This window comes from Phacochoerus africanus, chromosome 4, assembly GCF_016906955.1.
Source record: "Phacochoerus africanus isolate WHEZ1 chromosome 4, ROS_Pafr_v1, whole genome shotgun sequence".
Taxonomy (NCBI): Eukaryota; Metazoa; Chordata; class Mammalia; order Artiodactyla; family Suidae; genus Phacochoerus; species Phacochoerus africanus.
This window is the reverse complement of record NC_062547.1, coordinates 135,528,378-135,550,548: the sequence shown is the minus strand read 5'-3', so window position 1 is coordinate 135,550,548 and position 22,171 is coordinate 135,528,378. Positions and strand designations below refer to the sequence as shown.

The 22,171-nt window shown below is 54.1% G+C and overlaps 1 protein-coding gene across 1 annotated transcript in view; it reads left to right on the top strand.

The window, feature by feature from the left end:
- Positions 1-22,171, top strand: part of FSTL4 (follistatin like 4) — a 416,868-nt gene that overhangs the window by 341,942 nt on the left and 52,755 nt on the right. Inside the window, exons 7-8 of the mRNA XM_047778622.1 lie at positions 6,853-7,019; positions 21,542-21,662. Of these exons, the coding sequence (XP_047634578.1) occupies positions 6,853-7,019; positions 21,542-21,662 (288 nt within the window). The remainder of the gene's footprint in view (positions 1-6,852; positions 7,020-21,541; positions 21,663-22,171) is intronic.

Genomic DNA, 22,171 nt, shown 5'->3' with positions numbered 1-22,171 from the left:
CGGGGCACACCCACTTAGGCAACTCCCAGCCCACCTGGGTGGTTCCCCCAGGGCACTGGAGAAGCATCATCACCGTAGGAGGAGGACCATATAAAATGAGCTACAGCTGCAGAGAGGTCTCTAAGCTCCCAGCCCGGGGTCTCTCACCAGTTTGCCCTGGTTCCCAGCCAGCTGCTGAGCCCAGGTTTGCCCTGAGCCGGGCTCAGTCAATACGTTGATGTGCGGACCAGTAGCCTGAGCCTTTGACACAGTCTTTCCACCCAGAGCATCACTGGAAAAACGACAGATGTCCAGGTGGCAATGTATTCCACTTGTGCATTTCTAGCATAGGAAAACTAACGCCAACTTGACAGGAATTTGAGAAATTTAATTTCTATTGCCGTGAAGCACCAGAAGCCTGCTCGAGAGGGTGCTGATGGGTTTATGAGTGTCTCATCGAGTTCAAGTCAGTGTGAGAAATAGCGCCTGAGATTAAAGGAAAGCTGTAATGGGAACTTAAACCCAATTCTCCCGCGACTCACATGTCATGGGCTCCTGCTTCCAGGAAGGGTGCTTGTGTGCCTGCTCACGGGGGGCCCGTTGATCCCCTGCACTGCCCCTTCTGCAAGCTCCAAGGAGCAGGAAGAGCGTGTGTGCAGAGAGGGGCGTGAGGGCCGTGTCTACAAAGCCAAGCACACTGCCACTCTGGTTTGAAGGGCTTAGACAGCCAGCAAGGAGTCCCCGGGACTTGGCCTGAAACCCACCTGCCATGTGCCCAGCACCATGCCAGGCACCGAGCACCAGTCCGCTCTGCCAGGACCTCCTGCCGATGTGCAGCCCGCTAAGTGCAGCGGGAAGGTCTCTCATGCCGACCCACCTGCACTGACTTTGACCGTCCTGGCAGTGCCACCTGAGGCTCTTCCAGGAGGAGCAAGGGAAGCCAAATGATGCCCAAGGGCCTGGCCCATCGGGAGAAAGGGTCCCAAGCTGTGAGGAAGCCCCAGTTCCCTCTCCCTGGAAGTGCCTATGCACCGGGCAGCCTCCCGGAACAGCGGCTGCCCAGCAGGTGCCAGACAAGCTCCCCAGCCAGCCCTCCCTTTCCAGGGACACCTGCCTCTTCCCACAAAGATATTCTCACCCCAGACCTGACATAAGCCCCAAGCCCGGCCCTCTCTCCCATCCCCACCACACTCCGGGCACAGGGAGGATTTTGTGGCTTGGTCCCTAGAAACCGTGGGACCCTTCCCACAGAGTGGCCCATGGGACTGCAGGTGGCCAGCACCGTGGGAGCAGCAGAGCCATGGCCTGCAGCTGAAGGACCCCTCCTTGGCCCCTCCACAGGCCACTCCCCAGAGGGCTGTGTTGTGGCTTTTCCACCTCCCTCTCCTGTGACTCTTGGCCCCACCAGAGAAGAGTCCAGGCCTGGACATTTACGAGGCCCCTGCTGTACCAGTGAACCTGGTCAGGCGTGGGGTTCAGCCCACAGTAGAAGTTCAGTCACTCTGGGCTCACTGAACACACATGAGGGCTGTCACCACAAGTCCCAGGCTGCCTGGCCCTCCTCGTGCCCCCATCACAACAGGAGGCTCCAGAGGACTGTAGGGTCCGCTCAGCTGGGCCACACCACTGCCACCAGGCCCTCCCCCACTACTCTCCAGTGGTGGGGCAGGTGTGGGCAGGCTGCTAACAGAAGTCAGGTTTCCTTCTTTTTTTTTTTTTTTTTTTTTTTTTCATTTTAAGGGCCGCACCTGCAGCATATGGAGGTTCCCTGACTAAGGGTCTAATCAGAGCTACAGCTGCCAGCCTACCTCACAGCCATAGCAACACGGGATCCAAGCCGCGTCTGTGACCTACACCACAGCTCACAGCAACACCAGATCCTTAACCCACTGAGCAAGGCCAGGGATCGAACCCGCAGCCTCATAGTTCCTGGTTGGATTTGTTTTCACTGCATCACGACGGGAACGCCCAGGTTTCCTTCTGATGACGCACGTTGTCTTTACAACCTGGCTCCACCATCTTCCCATCCTCATCTGGCACCAGGTCAAGGCTTCCAGATGGGCTATGAAGGGTCGGAGGGGCTGGAAGGGGCCTCTCTAGTGTCTCTGTGATGGTCTTAAGGTGTCAGTCTGCCCAACACACCCTTTCGGTCATGACATGTGAGTCCACCCCCAGCCACCCAGCAAGCACCTGGCTCCGAGGTGGCCACATGACCCAGGCCTGGGGTCAGTGACTCCACCGCCTGGCCTTAGTGACTGCTTGATGGACGAACCCAGGAGGTGATCCTAGGCAATCAGAGTTCTCCCCATTGCTTTTAACAAGGGCTCTTGGGAAAGATTTGAGCCCTTTCTCTGGGACCCCAGGCACAGGGACACTGTGAGCGTGGGGCTGCCCCTGGATGTCTTGCAGTCAAGCAGAGAGTGCCGTGGTCGAGGACCCTGGAGGCCTGCAAGCTGCCCGCACCTTAGATTTCCCAGTTCTGGGCATTAAGAGCCTCCCCCTTCCTTTTTCCCCTAAGCTGGTTGAGTACAACTGAGAGCTTCTGTTACAGAAGCCTGAAAAAGCCCTGACAAATTCACCAGTACACCCTCTTTCAATCTTCTTCACCCAGTGTCTGTCCCAGCATCTCCTGATGTGAAAACTTCAGGGTCCCAGAAACATGAGGTCATCCCAGAGGTAGGGACCAAGAGTGTGAGGGTCTCAGAATAGACAAGGAGAAGGCACCCAGCAGGCACATGCTTAGGCTGAAAACCACAACGGGAGGGGAGCAGTGGGCCCCAGGTCAGGTTGCCTGGGAGGAGAGTCGGGTCAAGGACTGTTCGGGATTCTCCGTGGTGAATCTGGGGCTGATGGAGGAGTCGCTAGTAGCCTTTGAGCGGGGCTGTGATGTATCTTGTACGCTGAGCGGTGACCAGGACACTCGTGGGGGCATCAGGAGCATCTTGGAGGGGTGACCACGGTGGAGGCTGTTGAGAACCTGGGTAAAGAGGAAAGGGAGGGTCCAGCGGGTTTCAGGAGGGGCCCCCCCCTTGGGGCTTGGTGACTGTTCATGCTGCCACTTTCACCATCACACCCAAGTGGGCAGATACTAGAGGTAGGTGGCACTGGGGGACAAGGGCAGCAGCAGCCAGTAGCTCCTGGCAGGACCGAGGAGGGTGAGTGAGGATGTCAGCCCAGAACCAGAAGCTCGGAGTCCCAGAGCCTAAAAGCTGGCTAGACCCCCAGAACCCTCCTAGCCACACCCACATTTTATGGATGTCTAAACTGAAGTCCAGGGACAGGAAGGGACCTGCCCAAGGCCACTCAGGTGTCACCAGCAGAGCCAGGCCTAGAGGCCAGGTGTCCAGAGCCATCACCTGGCAGCCTGGCCTCTGCCCTGTTCACTCGAGGCCCAGCCTGTGACACTGCCTCATATTTTCCCCGCCTGGGAGGTCACTTGGCAGGGAATTGCGCCCTGCAGGGGAAAGACATGCTGAACAGTAAATAACCGGGAGTGAAGAGTGGTTCCGTGGCCATAAATCTCTCTAGAATTTTAAATGGATCTGGGGAATATTGACATGAACTAAATCTAATAAAACATTCATTTAATTAAACTTTAAATGATCCAAATATTTGCTGTGTGGTTAATATTTGTGTAGCTGACAAGAGCAGAATTATGATGGTTTTGTCAGGATTCGTGCATTCTAATTTTGCATGAGTCTTTCCTGCAAAAAGTACGCCTCTTCAGACATACAGATGCTTGGGGGCGCACTCAGGGAAGATGCGGGAACTGCTAGCCCAGTGGTGGCGGGTGGGACACACACGTTTCCCACTTGGGTCGGTTTGTGTGCTTCAGCCCTGTGCTGTCGGGTCTTGCAGACAGTTTTCTACAGCTATTTAAAATGCGTGGCTTTGGGGCCACTGGGAGGAAGGGACTCCTGCATCACACAGAAGCCTTACATTCCCCTGCTCCTAGCCTGGTATTTAGGGCCCCCCAAGACCCCACCAACCAGCCTGCCTCACCTTCCCCATCCCCCACCCACAGCCCCCCTTTCCATCTACCTCCCCCTGTCTCCAGTTTCTTAAGACAATGCTTCTCAGGTACCACGGAGCCCCAAGCTGCTTGTTAAAACCTGATGCCCATCTTGCCACCAGAGTCTGTATCCGCCTGGGGCAGGCGTCTGTGTTTTGATCAGTCACCCCCAGAGTTGAGATGCGGGGGCGCAGGGGGCCCGCACCTGGGCAAGCAGAGTTCTGGGGCCCAGGGGAGCTCCTTCTTCCTTCCAGGGCCCCTCCCTGGCTTCCCACTTGGCCTTTTCCTTGTACTTGTACTGGCGCAGATGTGCAAAGAAAACACAGGTTCCTTTTGTAAGATACCTGACCTCTTCCCAAGGCCCACCCACCAGCCGCTGGGAGAAAAATGCACTTTGCACAATCCACTGCAAAGCTTAGTCCAAGCTGATCATTTTAACAGTCCATATCAGTAAGGCCCTCGTGAATAAAAATGCTTTGGGTCTCCAGTTCCCAGCTCCCCGAGCTGGTTTCCGAGTGTGGAGAGACGCATACGGCTGTTCTCTGCCACCTGCGCTTCCGCTGCAAGGCCCCAGGGTCGCCCTGTCCGCAGGCACACATGGCAGAGGCCAGCCCTGGCTGTGCTCTCGGTCTGGGTCTGGGAGCTCTTAGCCTGGCGAGCTCCAAGTCTAATGCTCCCCCGCAGTTTGGCCTCCCAAGCCACCACTGGCGCTAGGCACCCCACTGGAGGCCATACGCAGGTCCGAGAGTATGATGCAGTCCTCAGGTACAAAGGCACAGAGCCCCTCATGGCCCAGCCAGTGTGCAGCCAGGAACCCCGGAGCCTCTCCACGCCCGGCGTCTGCCACTCCTGTGGGGTCAGCCCCCTATTCTCACATGCCCTGAGGACCATTTCACACCCCTTCCTGCTTCCACAGAGCAGGGAGCCTCATGGCTCATTCAAGGAAGAAGAGGTTCCCTCCTGTGCGCTTGGGGAGAGCTCTGGGTTCTGCGTGCAGAATTCTAGTAGACTCTTCTCTCCCCCTCTCTGCCTCTCTGCCTCTCCAAAGCCTGAGTCTTGCTACAGACGGCTAGTGCCTTCTCTGCCCTGAGCAATAAGCCTCATGACTTGGAGGTGGGAGGGCAGCAAGCAGAACATGATTTAAGAGGGAACTTGAAATGCATCACTTTAATGTTTGTAAAATATTATGCCGCTTGCGTCTGCATCAATCACCCGGTGCTTATCTTTCCTCGTGCCGCTCCTTCACAGGGAGTCACATTATTCCTGTGTGTGATTGTCCCCTCTCCACTGGCCTGTTGGCTTTTTTTCCTTCTTTATTTTCCATTTTCTCCATTTTTCATCCATCCATCCAACAAGCACTGATTAAGTACCTCGTATATATCTTGTTTGTCGTTGTGTGCCCAGGGCCAGGCCACTGCATGTTTATGGAGAGGAAGCGTTTTGCTGCTCAGCATCTGACCTCGCTGCACCTGCTTTGCAGTGCGTGGCACCTGCAGCTGCTTTGGCTCCCTTCCCTTCCCCCCTCCCACACACGTTGATCAGAGGGTGTGAACACAGATATATTACCTGGCTATGGCTCAAAAGTGTCCCACTGAGTCACAGAGCTCAGTTTCCAACTCTGTGCTTTGCTCCACACCTGTCAGGCACCCCCGCCCCCTGCCCCAGGTCCCAGCATCTTTGCTGGTGACCCAGAGTAAACACAGGCCCCCAGAGCCAGCCCACCTCCCTCTGCTCATGCTGCCTCCCCAAGCTCCCTAAGTAGATTTGGGGACAGAGCAGTGGGGAGGCAGTCCAATCAGTGGGCTGGTACCTCTGCCTCCAAGCCCCATCCCATGTTGCCATTTGAACACCATGAGTTTGATTTTGTTCATAAATCCTGAAAATTTCAAAAGGCCTGTGATTGCAGGGAGATATTTTAGACTTTTCCCATTTGCCTAAAGAATGATCAGTCCTTTTGTTGTTGTTGTTTTTAGGGCCACACCCACGGCATATGGAGGTTCCCAGGCTAGGGGTCAAATCGGAGCTGCAGCTGCCAGCCTACACCACAATCACAGCCACAGCCACAGTAACGCAGGATCTGAGCCGTGTCTGGGACCTACACCACAGCTCATGTAACACCAGATCCTTAACCCACTGAGAGAGGCCAGAGATCGAACCTGCAACCTCGTGGTTCCTAGTCGGATTTCGTTTCCGCTGCGCCATGATGGGAACTCCCAAATGATCAGTCCTAATGCCAGTTATCAAGTGTAAATGGCAAGGATTAATACTTCGTGCAGCTCAAACTACATTTCAAATAATTAAAGGCTAAACAAAAAAAAATTCAAGGCTACAGTGCATGGTCCCTGAACAGAAGTCCAAGTTCAAAGAATCCTCAGACAGAAACAAACCTTCAAAGGTCAGCCAGTTCCTTCCCCAGACTTCAGACGGCACAACCTTTAATTTGCCCCCCGGTGGATGAGAAACCTGTCAGCCCAGCCAGCAGCGCTTGACTGCACTTGGCAAGGCCCTGACTTCGTGGGGCCTGGCGAGCACAGAGCAGGGCCAGCACCTCTGGCTCCCAGGTCTCAGCGTGGCAGCCCACGTAGCCCAGGCAGCCCACCTTCTTGGCGGACGCACAGATCCACAGCCCAGATGCCTCCCCTGTGCTCATTGTGGTTCCTGACCTGACCTGATGCACAGAGAGCCCTTTGAGCATTTAACCAAATGCCCCCGGGAGATGTGTCCATCTGAACATGTGTCAGCACATCGTGGATGATGATCCGGTCCCCTGACCTGCCCTGGATCCCTAAGGCTATATCGCTTCAAGGAGCGACTCCAGCCCCTGGGTCTGCAGCTGACAAGCCTTCTCCTTTTCCCTGCAGAGGTGGTTCAGCTCAGCCTCGCCCCCGAGGAGAGGGTCAGCGTGGCCACAGTGACCGTGGGGCTGAGCACGGTGCTGACCTGCGCCATCCGCGGAGACCTGCGGCCACCCATCATCTGGAAGCGCAATGGGCTGGCCCTGAACTTCCTCGATTTGGAAGACATCAATGTAAGTCCCCTGGGTCTGACCCTGAGCTCAGTGCCCCCCTCCCTGGGGAAGCCAGCTGTGTGAGATGCCCTGTGGCAGTGGCAGGGCCAGAGGGCTCTCTTGTCACATCCCACACGGGCGCCATCCAACCTGTTGTCTGATACTGGACGTACCAGTCCCGCCTCAAGCAGAGACTAGGACAGATGTAAGCTGCCAGCCAGGCCCAGAATAAGGTGAACCGGGGAGGCTCGGTGAGCAGGGCAGGGCAGGGGAGAGGGGCTGGCTGTGTGCCCCCCCCCCCGGGGGGAGACCCTGAAGCTGGTGAAGATATAAACAGCTGGACCGCCAGGGGTGGGGCATTCCCTGTGGAGGGCAGAGGTGAGCCTGGGGGCAGGGTTGGCTGGAGGGCAGGAGCAGGTGCAGCAGTAGGGGGGGGGGCGGGGGGGGGGGGGGGAGGAAATGAGATCAGCCTGGAGGGCCTGCCGGGGGAGCTTGTTTGCTGGGTGAGGGAGTGTGGATATGAGGAGTTGAGTGGAAGAAGAGTGCTCCCGAGATCTCGTGACCTCCCGGGGACATGTCAGCACTTTGAGGGCCACGTCCCGGGCTCCGAAGGCGCAAGCAGCCTGCCCTGGGATCCCAGCATCACCCCCACTCTGCCTTTAGGACTGAGCAATTTCTTAAACTGACTTCAGTGAATTAATCTATTGGAAAGGCAACATTAGCGGTACATCCCTTCTGGTAGACTCGAGGAATAAAAGGGATTGAGTCAAGAATATGTACCGGAGTTCCCGTCATGGTTCAGTGGTTAACAAACCTGACTAGTATCCATGAGGTTGTGGATTCGATCCCTGGCCTTGCTCAGTGAGTTAAAGATCTTTCGTTGCCATGAGCTGTGGTGTAGGCTGGCAGCTACAACTCCGATTCAACCCCTAGCCTGGGAGCCTACATTTGCTGCAGGTGTGGCCCTAAAGAGACCAAAAAAAAAAGAGAGAGAGAGAGAGAATATGTACTGGTCCTGGCTTGGCACCAGGGGGGAGGTGGCTCCCCAGAGGTTCATCTCAGAAGATGGAGTGATGTCACCCACGTAGGATCCCGTGAGGATGGCTCGTCAGTTTTGAGCTACAGTGACAGGAATGTAAGTTTCAGGCAGAAGAGGGGCAGCGCTGGTCTCTGAGGCTCAGGACAGACCAGCCCAGAATGGGCTGCTTGGCCCCAAAAAGAAGACCTATGGCACGAGTGGTCAGTTCCTGCTCAGAGTTCTAAGGGGCTGGGGCAGAGACAGCTGGCCTGGGCTCTGTGACCCATGAGTGGGACTATCACCAAGGGCCAGGGTGTACCCCAAAGAGAGACCAACTGGGGCTGCTTAGGTGCAACACCATCCCAGCCACCAGCCCTGCCCCACAATGGAGTGAGCCATCATAGGAGGCAGTGAGTTCCCCATCCCTAGAGGCATGCAAGCCCAAGCAGGATCATGATAAAAGTGCTGCTAGCCACAGAGGGCAGCTAAACCCCTTGACTGTGAAAATCCCTTCCAACCCTGAGACTGTAAGGTCCAGCCTTACATTCTGCAGGAACCATAGATAGGGACGGCGCTACTCCCTAGGTCCCTTTGGATGGACCCTGAAGACCATGGGAGAAGCAGATGGGAAGCGGGGTCACTCTGGAGCCCTACCTGGGGTAGAGCTGGGCAGAAGTGCCTTTCCCTCGCTCTTGTCACTCGGGGCAGGATCATGTCCTTGCATTTCCCTCCCCCCCCCCACCCCCCCGCCCGCCACCCATAGTGAGCATGGCCCATATCCCACCCATCTCTGCGTGTCAGTACCGCACAAGCCTGGTGGCTGCTGGATGGTCAAATGCTGAGGGAACAGAGCGCTTCATCTTCTGAGCCTAAGATGCCTGGAGCTTGTCTGGAATCTTAGCAAGGGAAGGCAGTGTCCTGTTTGTAAAGAGTAGGGGATGTGTGGACGTGTATGCATGGGCACGTGTGTCTGCGCTGGGGTGCACATTTGTGTGTGCACATCTCTCAAGGTGGGTTGTTTGGCCAGTAGTGATTAATTCAGAACTCGGACAGGCCCGCCTGTGTCTGTCTGAACATTCGCTCTATTTAAAGACGTGAGAAATAAAAGCAGAGGCAGGACTCCTCTTAACGCACTTACCATCGGTTAATTAAATTACTTTGAGTGTTTTCCCCTCCCTCGAACAGGCCTCCAGCACCAACTCAATTGCGTTTCTACTTTTCACAGTGAGGTTAGCCATTTGGGTAATTGTGGGTGCAACTGGAGATTAATGGCCTCGCGTTACCTCCCAGGAATCCCTCGCTGCTCTGGGCAAGTCAGCAGCCTACACACAGGCAGGGCCCTGTGCTTCGCAGAAATGCCTGAGTGAGGGTGCAGGGCAGTGCCAGCCAGAGGGATCCTAGGCTGATGTGTACACGCACGTGCACACACACACACACACACACACACACACACACCTGCCTTCAGGAGGGGAGGGAGGCAGCGCAGCCTGCTCATGAAGGGCTCTGTGGTCAAAGGGGCCTGGGTTTAACTCTGAGGTCTACCACCTACGAATTGAGTGACCTTGGAAATGCCACTTGACGTCTCTAAGCCTCCGTTTCCTCCTCTATGGAAAGGGGGTAAACAATCATTTCTGCGACCTAGGGTTATAGTGAGGATTAAAAGACACACGTGGGAGTTCCCATCATGGCTCAGCAAAAAGGAATCTGGCTAGTATCCATGAGGATGCAGGTTCGATCCGGGGCCTTGATCGGTGGGTTAAGGATCCGGCATTGCCGTGAGCTGTGGTGGAGGTCACAGATGCAGTTTGGATCCTGCATCCATCGGTGGATGTGGCATAGGCTGGCAGCTACAGCTCCGATTTGACTCCTAGCATGGGAATCTCCATATGCTGTGGGTGTGGCCGTAAAAAGACAAAAAAAAAGAAAGAAAAAGACGGGAAGCTCTTCCCATATAATGTTCCAGGCTATCATCACTCTCATTTTCATTATTATCATTGTTATTATTACCCCCCGCCCCTGCCAGACAACAGTCTCGACCCCTTGCAGCCCCAGTCCTCAACCAGCAACCAGCGCAGTCTGGCAAGGGTCTCGGTCAGACAGATGTGACCCCTGTAGTCAGGGACAAGGCCACACTGTCCAGGTCAGCCTGGATTCGTTCAGGGGGATCACTGACCTCCAGCAAGTCCAAGGCTGCCCTGGGTAAGCTGTGGACCTTCTCTGAGCCCGTGGGGGATCGGGGCTGAGGACGCCCTCCTCGAGGGGGCACTTTCAGGCTAAGCAGGTGTGTGGAAGCCTCGCCCAGTGCCCAGCACACAGCAAGCGTTCATAAGTGGGTACAGTGAGCAGAGCGCAGCCAGGACGGGGGTAGAGCTGGGTCCTCACAGTTCATGGGGCTTTTCTGAAGCAGGATCAGATAGGGGAGAACAGCCCGGGAGGGCAACCCTAGTGGAGCAAAGATCCGAGATCCATGGGTTCAGCGCCTGCCCCTGTTGGGGAGATGGCTCGGATTGTCCGTGTCGGAAAATGAGACACATGAACAGGGGGAGATCTCAACAAGACTCTTTACTTCTGCAGAAGGGCACGCAGGTGCTCAAAAAACAGGCAAAAAAGAAAAGACCCTCCCTATTTATCCCTAAGGCACGCAGGTGAGGTACCTGTCCCCTTCCCATTGCTCAGGTCAGGGCCACAGGCTTCCAGGCTGGCTAATTTGAAACAAATTGTTCCTGGGAGAGGAGGGGGTCTCAGGGGGGCATGTCAGCAGAGCCAAAGGGAGTAACCAGCATTTGCTTTGATAGAAAAGACATTGTTACTTTCCACACCCCCACCTGCTGCTCCTCCCACCCCTCCGCAGATGGAGATGAGGCAGCATCACCGCCTTGTCATTAGCAACCAGCTCCAAAACGCTGCGCAACCAGGGGAAGCGGATCAGCCTACAAAACCCAAGGCGGGGAGATTAGAGAGCAGAGAGAGGTGTGGGCCCCCTTTCTTTGTCATTTGTATGAGACATCTTGATTGGCAACAAAATATTAATCACTTTTTCACTGCTCTCTTAATGAGAAGCTTTCATGGGCAACAAAATATTAATTTGTCTTGTCTTATCTGTTAAGAATTCTGTTAATGAATTCAGTCACGGAGCTATTACAGAATGCCATGCTAATGACACATGTAATTAAACTTTTCTGACTTGCAAACATCAAGGATGCCTCGAGCATCAGAATAATATTTGAGCAGAAAATAAATGTACCCTTCTCGCCCGGAGCCGGGTGAGAAGGAGCCGCTCGGATTCCCCAGCGAGCAGTGTCCCTGTCGGGAGCAGTCATGAGTCCCCAGTGTGTACATGGTTGTCCAGACGGCCTACGTGGGGAACCGTGCTCGGACTCCCTTAGCAAGTACCTACGAGTGGCCAGCCCGGTGCCAAAGCGTGGAGCAAAGACCCTCCCCCCAGCCGCCAACACAGTCGCAGCAGAGCGCAGTGTTGCAGGGTCCAGGGACCTGGTGTACCTCCCCCGCCCAGGGGTGCCTGAGTCTGTGCCATGAGGGACCCTACCTCAGCTGCCCCCAAGGAGCTCTAGGGACCGGGAGTGCAAAGCCCCCGAAGACAGGCCCTCCGCAGCAAGGGCAGGAATTGCGCCTCACCCCCCAGCAATGGGCCCCTGGAATATGGTACCTCCTTCTGTCTGTGTGATGAGAAATCAATAGTTCCCCAGAGCTCATGAAGGGCGGCCTGAAATTCGTTTACTTCCTGGCCAACTGCTGGGTTCGTTACTGCAGCAGTCGTAGGTCTTGGCGGCTCCAGGCCTGGTTCTGCAGCCCCCACCTCCACCCTAAGGAGCCCCGGCTGCTGCTCCAGTTCAGGAGCGAAGGGCAAGGGACAGGCATAGCAGTTCCCTGAGCACTGGCTGTGCTGGTCTTGGGCCAGGCTGCTGGCCAGCAGGGCACCTATGCTGGCATGATAGCCCGCAGCCCCTAGAGATCCCTGTTGTCACCCCCTACCCGTGGCCCTGTTCTGCTCAGGTAGCAAAGTGCCACGTGGAGGAAGGGCACCCTGTCACTCTCAGGGGCCACAACCAGAGCCCGCGGGGGAAGCTTATCCTCAGGAAGAGCCCTGCCCCAGGAGGCAGCAAGACACCTGTCACCGCAGGTACCCAGGCAGAAAGAGGACTGACCGAGTTACCCTTTGAGGGCTCTCCGGGCCCCAGGGTCACTCCAGGCTGTGATAAGGATGTCGCGTGGGAGGCAGGGACCTGTGGGACATGTGAATCCTGCACAGAAGCCAGGAAGCTTGCTTTTTCCTCGGGGACCACAGAGCCTCCAACCTCCTGTCTCCCAGGGACTCAGAGCCAGGTTTCGGGGCTGCAGCGGGGGCCCCTCTGAGAGGCAGTGCCATACACTCCCCGCCTTCACCCTCCCCTCCATCCTAGGTGTTCCGGCCGTGAAGGAGAGCCTGCCCCACTCCTCACAAGTGGAAGTGCAAGCCCCTCCCGGGCCTCAGCGCCCTGCCCAGACCACACAGCAGCTCCTCAGGGAGTGAAGTGATGGTCCCCAAACCCAGTGTGTACATACACAGAGCCCCAACCCTGTCATCTGCCCTGGGCTCATAACTGTCTTTCTCCCTGTCCCTCATATCCTCAGGGACAGGGGCTGCCAGTGAGGGGAGCAGAAGCAGGAAGACGACACCCCCAAAGACCTAGAACATAGCTGACCCCTGAATCCTTGCTGGTGTTACTGCTGATGTTTCTGCCATTGGTGCTCAGGCGTTGCCACATCCAGGAGCCAGTTTCTGGGCTGGTCCCCTCACAAGCATCATCGCACTTAGTTCTTATCACAGCTCTGTGAAGCAAGTAGGGTTCAGACTCAGAGGGTTTTGGAACTTGCCAGGGTCTGCACCAGCCTGCACATCCCCACCGGAGCTCTCTGGGTTCCCTGCTCTTAGGACATAGCACTCAGCTTGGCCAAGGGGAGCAGGGCCTGCCTCCTGCTTCAGCCGTAACCACTGCAGTGCCCGGGCCCAGTGGACTTGTCCACTCAGGCTGTGGCCCGTTGTGTCTAATGCTCTCGGTCTCATTAGCCCCTGGCCTCTGCCACAGCCAAGAGGGGGCAGAGGGCTCTGAGACCAGCACATGGAATTGTTTGGCCAAGATATTCTCAGGGAGAGGAAACATTTTTCTATTGTATACTTAAAATTAAAAAAAAAAAAAAAAAAAAAAGGCCTGTAACAAACCCAGTATATTTCAAATGACTTGAAAAGAGCCACTCTTTTTGTTGGTTTTTGCCTTTCACCAAATCTCGCTATGTGGGGCTTTCAGATGTCGGCAGGCAGAGTACAGTGATAAAAGCAGAAAAACAAAACCCATTAGAAGAAAGTATTTGTGGCAGCGCTGGAAGGATGCGTGAAAAGGTTCACTTTTTTCCCATGCCTAAATTGTGTAAAGCCACGAACAAATAACTCTAATGAAGCATATGCTCTCAGCCAGCTCTTCTTTGGAAGTGAGTTATTAAAAAGACCAAAAGAGAATGATTTAGGAGCTCATGACTCATTTAATTTTTATTGTCTTTCTATGAACCAGTCATGAATCCATTGTAAAAAGATGAGAGGCGTTCGATTAGCATGGAGAGCTGTTTGCAACATGCTAGACCGTGGTTGTCGGTTCTGCATTAAAATAATCTCATTAAACGCCTGGGTACATTTTGTTGTAAAGTCTCAGAAAACACTATATTTGAAACACTCCAAGACTTTGGCTGCCCTCTCCAGCTCGTGTCCAAAATATCAGTTGCTGACGAACAGCCGGTCCTTTGGGATTTTGCAGTGAGCTCAGGCCACCGGAAGACTTGGCAAGACCTGTCCAAGAGACGGAGCCTTGGTCCCCGGGGTACTTCAGCCTGTGGAACTCCCAGGGCCACTCTGCCCTTCCAAGGCCCTCTGTAGCCTTGGCTTTCTCAGTGGCTTCCTCGGGTCACCTCTCTTTCTCTGTAGTGTTGGCTTCAAGGCTTCACTTGTGCTCAGTGACCCCATCTGGCCCCATCTCAAAGGTACAGGCTCCCTCAGGAAGATTCTAATCTAGCTTTCAGACCCTGAAGCCACACACCAGCAGCTGCCCTACCTGGACTCTGCCCACCCCAGGCCCCTCCCAGGGGAGCTCACATTCAAGCTGTTCTCAGGCGTCACCTACTGCAAACAGTACTGCAGGGCTGGTCCTTATACACACCTCTTGGCACAGCGAGGTAAGCAGTCTGTCAGATAAGTTCCTGGAAGTGGAATGTCTGCATCAAGGCTGTGGACATGTTTTGGGGTTGGAGAGATATTGCCAAATCTCCCTTCCTAAAGTTACACCAATTTAGACTCCTTCCAACAGTGTGTAAGAGTTTTAAATGTCACATCAGGACAGAATTCCTGATGGTAAGCCTTGTGGGTCCCTGGAATGAGCCATGGAAGGAAATCGAATCAAATCCACCCTGGAGGGTTTCAGGAACAGCAAGAATACCATTCAGACTGTGAGTGTGTTCCAGGTTAGAGGAGCCGGGAAGGGCCTCTTGGCCTGGGGATGGTGGTGTAAGTGTCTCTAGGCAGGGGTGCAGGGTCCCCAGATGGAGGCAGCACATTCAAGAAGGTCTGAAACTTCAGTTGACCCCTGCAGTGCAGTCTAGCACCTGAGTCCCTTCCCATGGCAGCTGGGCACACCGGGCTGATCAGCTAAGGATCCAAAACCCCATTCCGGGACCTCAGGCCTCCAACTCCAGAAGCCCCCAGGCGCCGCCATTCATCCACATAGTTCTCTGGAGTCCTGTCCAGTCAAGAGGTGCCTGCCCTCTGGCCTCTGGGACTAGACAGGCTGAGGGGTCAGAGCAACGTCTCTGGGGCAAGCCTTCTGGTTATAGGTGCCCAGGCTCTGTGTGTTCTCAGACACTCAAGCTTGTCCTCAGGTCAGATGCTCTGCATCCACACAACTGGGTTGGAATCCACCCATTTTAATTTTGGAACCAAGTACAAAGTTAGAGACAGCAGTTGACACAAGATTGCCCTCACTCTGACACCAACTGCAAGTTGGGAGAGGTTCCCACAATGGCCTTTGGATTCAATAATTTAGCTAGAAGGACTCACAGAACTCACTGAGATTGTTAGGCTCATGGTTATGGTTTATTAACGGGAAGGAATACAGATTAAAATCAGCCAAGCAGAGAAGCCAATAGGCAGAGCCCAGGAGGGTCCAAATGCAGAGCTTCCATTGTCTCCTGGTAGAGTCACAGTTCCCAGCATTGATGTGTTACAATCTACCTATCAGGGAAGCTCACCCATGCCTGGTGTCTAGAGCTTTCATAGAGCTCGATCCCATACCAGCTGCATGGCTGACCCCTAGTCTGTAGCCCCTCAAGTGGCAGAACGGGTACCTTGTGGCACAGAGGTCCCATTGTAAATTGCATTGTTAGCTGGCCTGGCTTGCCCAGGCCTAGAGTTCACCTCCCAGTAGCTGAGGGCAAAGGCCAGACCACTCCCTGGGTAATATTACTTCTTGGCTTCCTTTCCCTGTGGCTCTGCACAGTGCTAGGCTGACACACCTCCATTCATTCAGCCAACACTAGCTGAGCACCAGGTACACACTAGGCACAAAGCCACACAATGGGACAATAAAGGGGCACACAGAGAGACACGGAACCTCCCCTTTGGCACTCACAGAACTGGAGGAGACTGATCACCTAAACCCCAGTCAGCCAGTGACCACACACTCCCCACAGTCCTGGGGAAGCCTAGAGCCCCCCTCGCTGTATCTTCTCCCTTGACTGTGGCTCCCTGTGCTGGGCCGGGCCTGGGCGTGGGCAGGACAGACCCACCCTGGGCTGCTCATGCCAAACAAGACTGTTCACAGCAGCCCTCCCCTGGGGGCTTGGCAACCACTTAGGCATTGCCTCAAGTTGCAGGGACTCCTGTTCTAAGGGGACTTGATCAAGAGAACCGCTAGTTCTGCAGGTCCTCACAGAATGGCAAGTCTCTCCTCTGAGGAGCTAGAAGCGGGGGGACCAGCATGAGAACCCCATGGGGGTCCAGGGGCTCAGCTGCAGAAAGAGTGGTGGGTTGGAACGTGTGTGTACGGGTGCTCGTGTTTACTGCATGTGTTCATAAGGATGTTTACCTGTGCTCACCAGTGATGCATCTGGTCCTTGCTGGGTCTGGATAACAGATGTGGGTGATTGCGTGGATGCAGACATCTCTGAGCTCCAGCCATCACCAAGGCACTGCATCGCTCAGTGTTTGAGTCCATTGTGTTCGAACATTCGTGCGGGTGAGATGCAAGTGTTATGAAATTCTGGAGACCAGGTCAAACCAGCCTGGGGGGAAAGACCCTCTCCTTTACTCCATCTTCTCCAAAGAAAGCCAAGAATGCTCCTGGAAAGGGCAGAATTAGAAAAGCTCTGAATAGGAGTTCCTGCCGTGGCACGGCAGAAACGAATCTGACTAGGAACCATGAGGTTGCGGGTTCAATCCCTGGCCTCACTCAGCAGGTTAAGGATCTGGCGTTGCCATGAGCTGTGGTGTAGGTCACAGACACAGCTTGGATCTGGCATTGTTGTGGCTCTGGCATAGACCAGCGGCTACAGCTCCAATTCGACCCCTAGCCTGGAAACATCCATATGCTGCGGGTGCAGCCCTAAAAAGGACAAAAGACAAAAAAAAAAAAGAAAAGCTCTGAGTAAATGCTTCTAAACTAAATTTTAACATGTAGCATTGACAGTACCATTAACCCAACCTCTAAAGTCATCTGCAGTCCCTGTTTAACACTGAGTCACGAAATAGCTCTGATGGCTCATTTTGGTTTCACTTAGACCTGACTCACATGTATCACTGTGACAACCTCCCCCATCTTGCCTCTGCTTAAATATTGTTTAATACTTAAGTCTCGTTTAATTACTGTGTTTCTTAAGGGCAGATACTTAGAAAAGAGCTTTTGAAAAGGCAAAAACCGTATCTTTAAGTAAGATCGTCTCTGTTCCGAAGACAGATGTGCATCAATACAAAGAATGGTCTCATCTGGCATCTGTTTATTTCTGGAAGGAACCTTGATTTTGTTAATACATTTCTATGCATCAGAGCAAAAGAGGGGGAAAAAAAGCCATCCATAAAAAGACAATTACAGAGATGCAATCAAGCATTGATAACAGTGTTCAGTCACATCTCAGAGAACCTTCAGGAGAGGAAGGATTGCAGGTTTAGTTTTAAGTAGTATCTTATAAATCAATTTTTAAAGTAATTTCCTCACATCCAATGAGGTAAATTTGATTTCTGTAGCCAGTATTCATGTTCCAGAAAACAACATGCACTTTTTTTCTAAAATTATATGATGCCTATTGTTTCAGCCCAGAGACATTATTTTATTTAGCACAGAGTCCTCTTCTCTCCAGAGCCCCAGTCACAGGCTGGTAATGAGACAGGTGCTTAAAGAAGAGTCATAAGGCATCCAGCAGCCCCTTGGCCTTGAAGAGCAGCCACACATCCTGCTGCACCTGAGTGGTCACCCAAGCGATATGTCTCTGCTCCCAGGAGCAGTGAGAGAAAATAGACAGGGGTTAAGTGAGTCTGCCGGGGCTCACAGAAGCCCTGAGCACTGTCTGGGATCACACACATGGGCTCTGCCTGCCCCTCTGATTTGAGCCCTCCCAGCGTGCCCAGGCCTGAGGATGCAGCACGGAAATCAAGACGGGGTGAAGAAGCAGAGACAAGACTTGAGACCAGCTCTTTGCTTCCCCACCAGCCACTTTGTTTGGCTGTGTGATGGGCAGCATTTGGGGGCATGGAAAGGCAGGAGGCGGGCACCTCCATTGTCAAACCCAAAGAACCGGAACCAGGACGTGGCACCTGCAGAGAGCCTAGCTCAGCACTTTGTACAGTCTGCTCAATGAGTATCTATCTCCTGAGGGTCCACTCTGTGTCGACCCTACGCTGGGCACTGGGGATGCAGCCGTAAGCATGGGACTCCAGGGTCCCTGGCCTCCCGCCGGGGCTTACCTTCTAGTCGGGGAGACAGGCAGCAAAGAGTATGCTCAGTGATAGTAAGTGCCAGCTGCCCCATGGCGGTGATGGATAACAATTGAGCAGACTGGAAGGAGTCAGAGCAAGCAGATGAATAGTCTCGGGGTGTGGGGACAGCAGGTAGAAAGTCCCTGAGGAGGCAGGATGCCAGGCATCTTAGAGCAACAGCCAAGGGCCATGGTGCTGGGGAGGAACGAGCAGCGGAGAGAGGAAGGAGACAGGGTGGAGAAGGGACAGCTGGTCATCCCTGCAGATCCTCTAGGGCTGTGACCTGAGCATGGAGGGACATAGCTGGCTACAGTGTGGAGGACAGAGGGCAGAGGGGCGGAGGTGGCGGTTCCACCATCCCAGATGAGACGCTGGTGCCTGGCGCACAGTGGTAGCAGCGGAGATGGTGAGAACCCATCAGACTCTGAATCTAACGCGCAGGAGAGCTCTGCTTTCTCACCCCGTGGGGACTGAGCTTTCGATTTGCTTTATGGTCCTCAGGGTTTTTTCTGAGGTTTAAACCAGGTTGAGATACATCAACATCCCCAGCACGCCATTCGCCTGTGAAGGCTGCGAGCTGGTGCTCTTCCTGGGCATCTTCATGCAGCAGGAAGCACGGCCGGAGGAAGGCTGTGGTCCCCATGACCGCACAACGCCTTCAAGACGACAGCAAGAGCAGGAGGTGCCCGAACCTGAGACTGGCTTGAAGCGCCTCCTGTGAGGAAAGGCTGAGGGTATGAAGACGCCTCTGGAAGGCATCATGGAAGGAAATGCCAGAGTTCCCACCATGGCACAGTGGAAACCAATCCGACTAGTAACCATCAGGTTGTGGGTTCACTCTCTGGCCTCTGGCCTCACTCAGTGGGTCAGGGATCCAGCATTGCCATGAGCTGTGGTGTAGGCTGCAGATGTGGCTCAGATCCTGCGCTGCTGTGGCTGTGGTGTAGGCCCGTAGCTGTAGCTCCAGTTCGACCCCTAGCCTGGGAACCTCCATATGCTGTGAGTGCGGCCCTAAAAAGCAAACAAACAAACAAACAAAAATGCAGAAAGAAAATGCTAGTGGGTCCCTCAGCACCAGACTCCCTGCAAACAGCTCTGGTGTTGGCCCTTTGGGATGGTGTCTGTCCTGGAACTGACCAAGGAGGGTGTTTAGGGGCCCCCCACCTGGGGGACCCCAACCAGCAACCCAGCCCTCTTTCAAGATGCCATTCTGCCCTGAGACTCCAACCAAAATGTATTTTCCTGCAGACTTACACTTTGAGATAGGAAACAGCTTAGATTAGAAATAGGTCAGCCCAGAATCAAGCAACCATTAACTTTTCATAAGCAACTCCAGTATGAACTCTTGATGACTCTGTTATGACACAGGACAAATCAGCTATCTGGTGTTTTATTTTTATCATTGAAGCTTCCACCAAGTGATGGGAATGGGGCTTTTTAAAGCTGAGCAACGTTTCGGAGACAGCTCTAGAAGAACCAGCCGCCTTCTCCAATATTTTCCTCCCTTGGGAGCACTTCTGAGTATTTTTTTTTCCTCAATCCTGAAAGCAGGTTGCGTGCATCCATGCTCCACCTTCCAGCCTGTGGAACCTTTCTCGGGCCTGTACTCTCATTGGGTTAATTAGGCAGAAAGCCTCGTTAAAGAACTCACAAAGGTTGTGGCCAGGCCTCTGGAGTGTGAGCACGGCAGAGGGTCTGCATTTCAGGGAGCAGGAACACAAGTACAAAGACCAGAATCTGCCCGGTGGCCCCTGGCCAGTCCTTGTGCCACACTGACCGCTGGCTTTCTGTCCCTTCTGCCACCGGATTGCTTCTGTGGAAAGCAGAAGCTCAGCAAGGGCACAGGGGTGACGGGAAGGATGGCTTGATGTTGTCTGCAGGCAGTCAAGAGTAGTGCTGCATCTTCTGTGGATAACAAGAAAAGTGGTACCCACACATGCCAAGCTTCCCACATCATTAAACGTACCCACGGGCATTCTCTTGCCAGATCTTCCCAACACCGGGTGAGGCTGACGGGGCCAGCTTACAGGTGGGGAAACTGGTACCCAGAGGGACAGGTGGACATTGCTCAGTGACAGAGTTCAAGCTAAAACCTGAGTCTCCTAAATGCCAGCCCTGGGCTGCCCCATCGGTCCTCACAGCCAGTACTGCCCAGCCCTGTTTCTTATGAGTGAGCCAGGACCTCCTCTGTCCCATCAGCTCTGAGCACCGCACTTTGGAGATGTTTGGTAGCTAAAGCTAAACCTGATGGACGTCTCCCTGAACCATGGAGTAATTCCATTTCCCAACATGTCTGCGGTCAGGGCCTTGAGGGGCTGGTATTATGCCTGGTTCTGCAAGAGAGGAGGCAGCTGACTAGAAAGGCCCTGGGGGCATGTTTCATGCCCAGCGCTCCCCAGGGGGCTCTGACCATCTCCAAGCCCCCTTGCCTTCATCCCTGCCCTATGTGCTGGCCAAATAGGATCCCACATTGTGAGGCTGCAGAGGTCAGAGGGACAAGTCTTACTGTGCCCTTTTTCATGGAACTCCTGGCATCAGCCGCTCTGGCTTCTCTTTTATATTCCTGCCCTTGTTTTTTGTGTGCCCTCATTTTCTTGAGTTCTATTTCCCTTCTCATGAATTTTCTGCATCTCTGCAAGCTGCCTGAAATTATTTGGGAATGAAGGTGATAACTAAGCCAGTGGTTGGCAAACTACAGCCAATTGGCCAAATGTAGCCACCACCTTATTATTTTAGTGGCATTCAATAATTTCGGTACTGGTACGAGTACTTTCTTTTTTTTTTTTTCTTTTAGGGCCACACCCACAGCCTATGGAGCTTCCCAGGCTAGTGGTTGAACTGGAGCTACAGCTGCCAGCCTATGCCACAGCAAGACGGGATCTGAGCCACGTCTTCGACCTACACCACAGCTCACGGCAATGCTGGATCCCCAGCCCACGGAGTGAGGCCAAGGATCGAACCTACCTCTTCACGGATGCTGGTCAGATTTGTTTTCACTGCGCCATAAGGGGAACGCCTGGTTTGGCTATTTTTAATCTACAAGACAAGGTTGAGTTGTTGACAGAAACTCTATGGCCCACAAAGCCCAAAATATTTGCTGTCTGGCCCCTTAAGAAAAAGTTGGCCCACCCTAAAGGAGGCCGCCCTCTGGCGCTTCTCAACAGGTGAAGAGCCCAGGTAACCAGCCAAGCAGCCGCAAAATGAATAGGAGGGGCAGGTGAGCCCGGTTGTAGAAATGGAGAGGGCGTGGCCTGGGGGAGGCGTTCAAGGGGGGGCCTCCCAGAGAAGGTGAACGAGGCCTTAAAAGGATGGAGAGGGTGCAGGCAAGCCACACAGAAGAGAGAAGGGGATTCTGCTGCCCAGCGCGGCAGGCGGCTCTGGCTGAGCAGGGTGGGAGCGGGCAGACAGGAAGTCGCTTGCCGCTGCAGGATTTCTGTTCTCCTGCAAAACCGGAGACCTGGCTATCATTCCCAGCCTACTCCAAAGAGAAGCCAATCTTGTCTTCCTTGCCCGCAGGACTTTGGAGAGGACGACTCCCTCTATATCACCAAAGTGACCACCATCCACATGGGCAATTACACCTGCCACGCCTCCGGCTACGAGCAGCTGTTCCAGACCCACGTCCTGCAGGTGAATGGTTAGTAAATGGCTCCATGCATGTCGTCCCCTCAAACGGTTCCCCAAATGCTGCTGAGAACAACCCTCTGCCCCTCCTGCATTCTGTCTTCTTAAAGAAATACCCCGACCCCGACGTATCCCACCTCTCCTGCAAGTAAAGGGGAGAGGGGGGAAGGGCACAGGGCAGAGTCCGCCCACTCATTTCCGGCTCTGACTTCACCCAAAGCCTCTTCTGACGAAATGTGTCCGAGTGGGAAGGGGCGAGTCATTTAAGCGGGTCGCGCTCAGCAATTCTGGCAGGCCCCTGTTGAACGCGGAGTGGGACCTGCAGGTGACGTTACCAAACCACACTTGCGAGCACCCACCCGCCCCCATGAGGTAAAACCAATCTACTGATAACCAGGTTGTGGTGAAAAAAAGTGTAGCATTTATCACAGGGTGGGAAGCAAGGACTTCAGGCAGCGAGTGCTTAAACAACCAGAACTCTCCAATGGCTTTAGGGGAAAGGTTTTTTTCGAGATTTTTTTC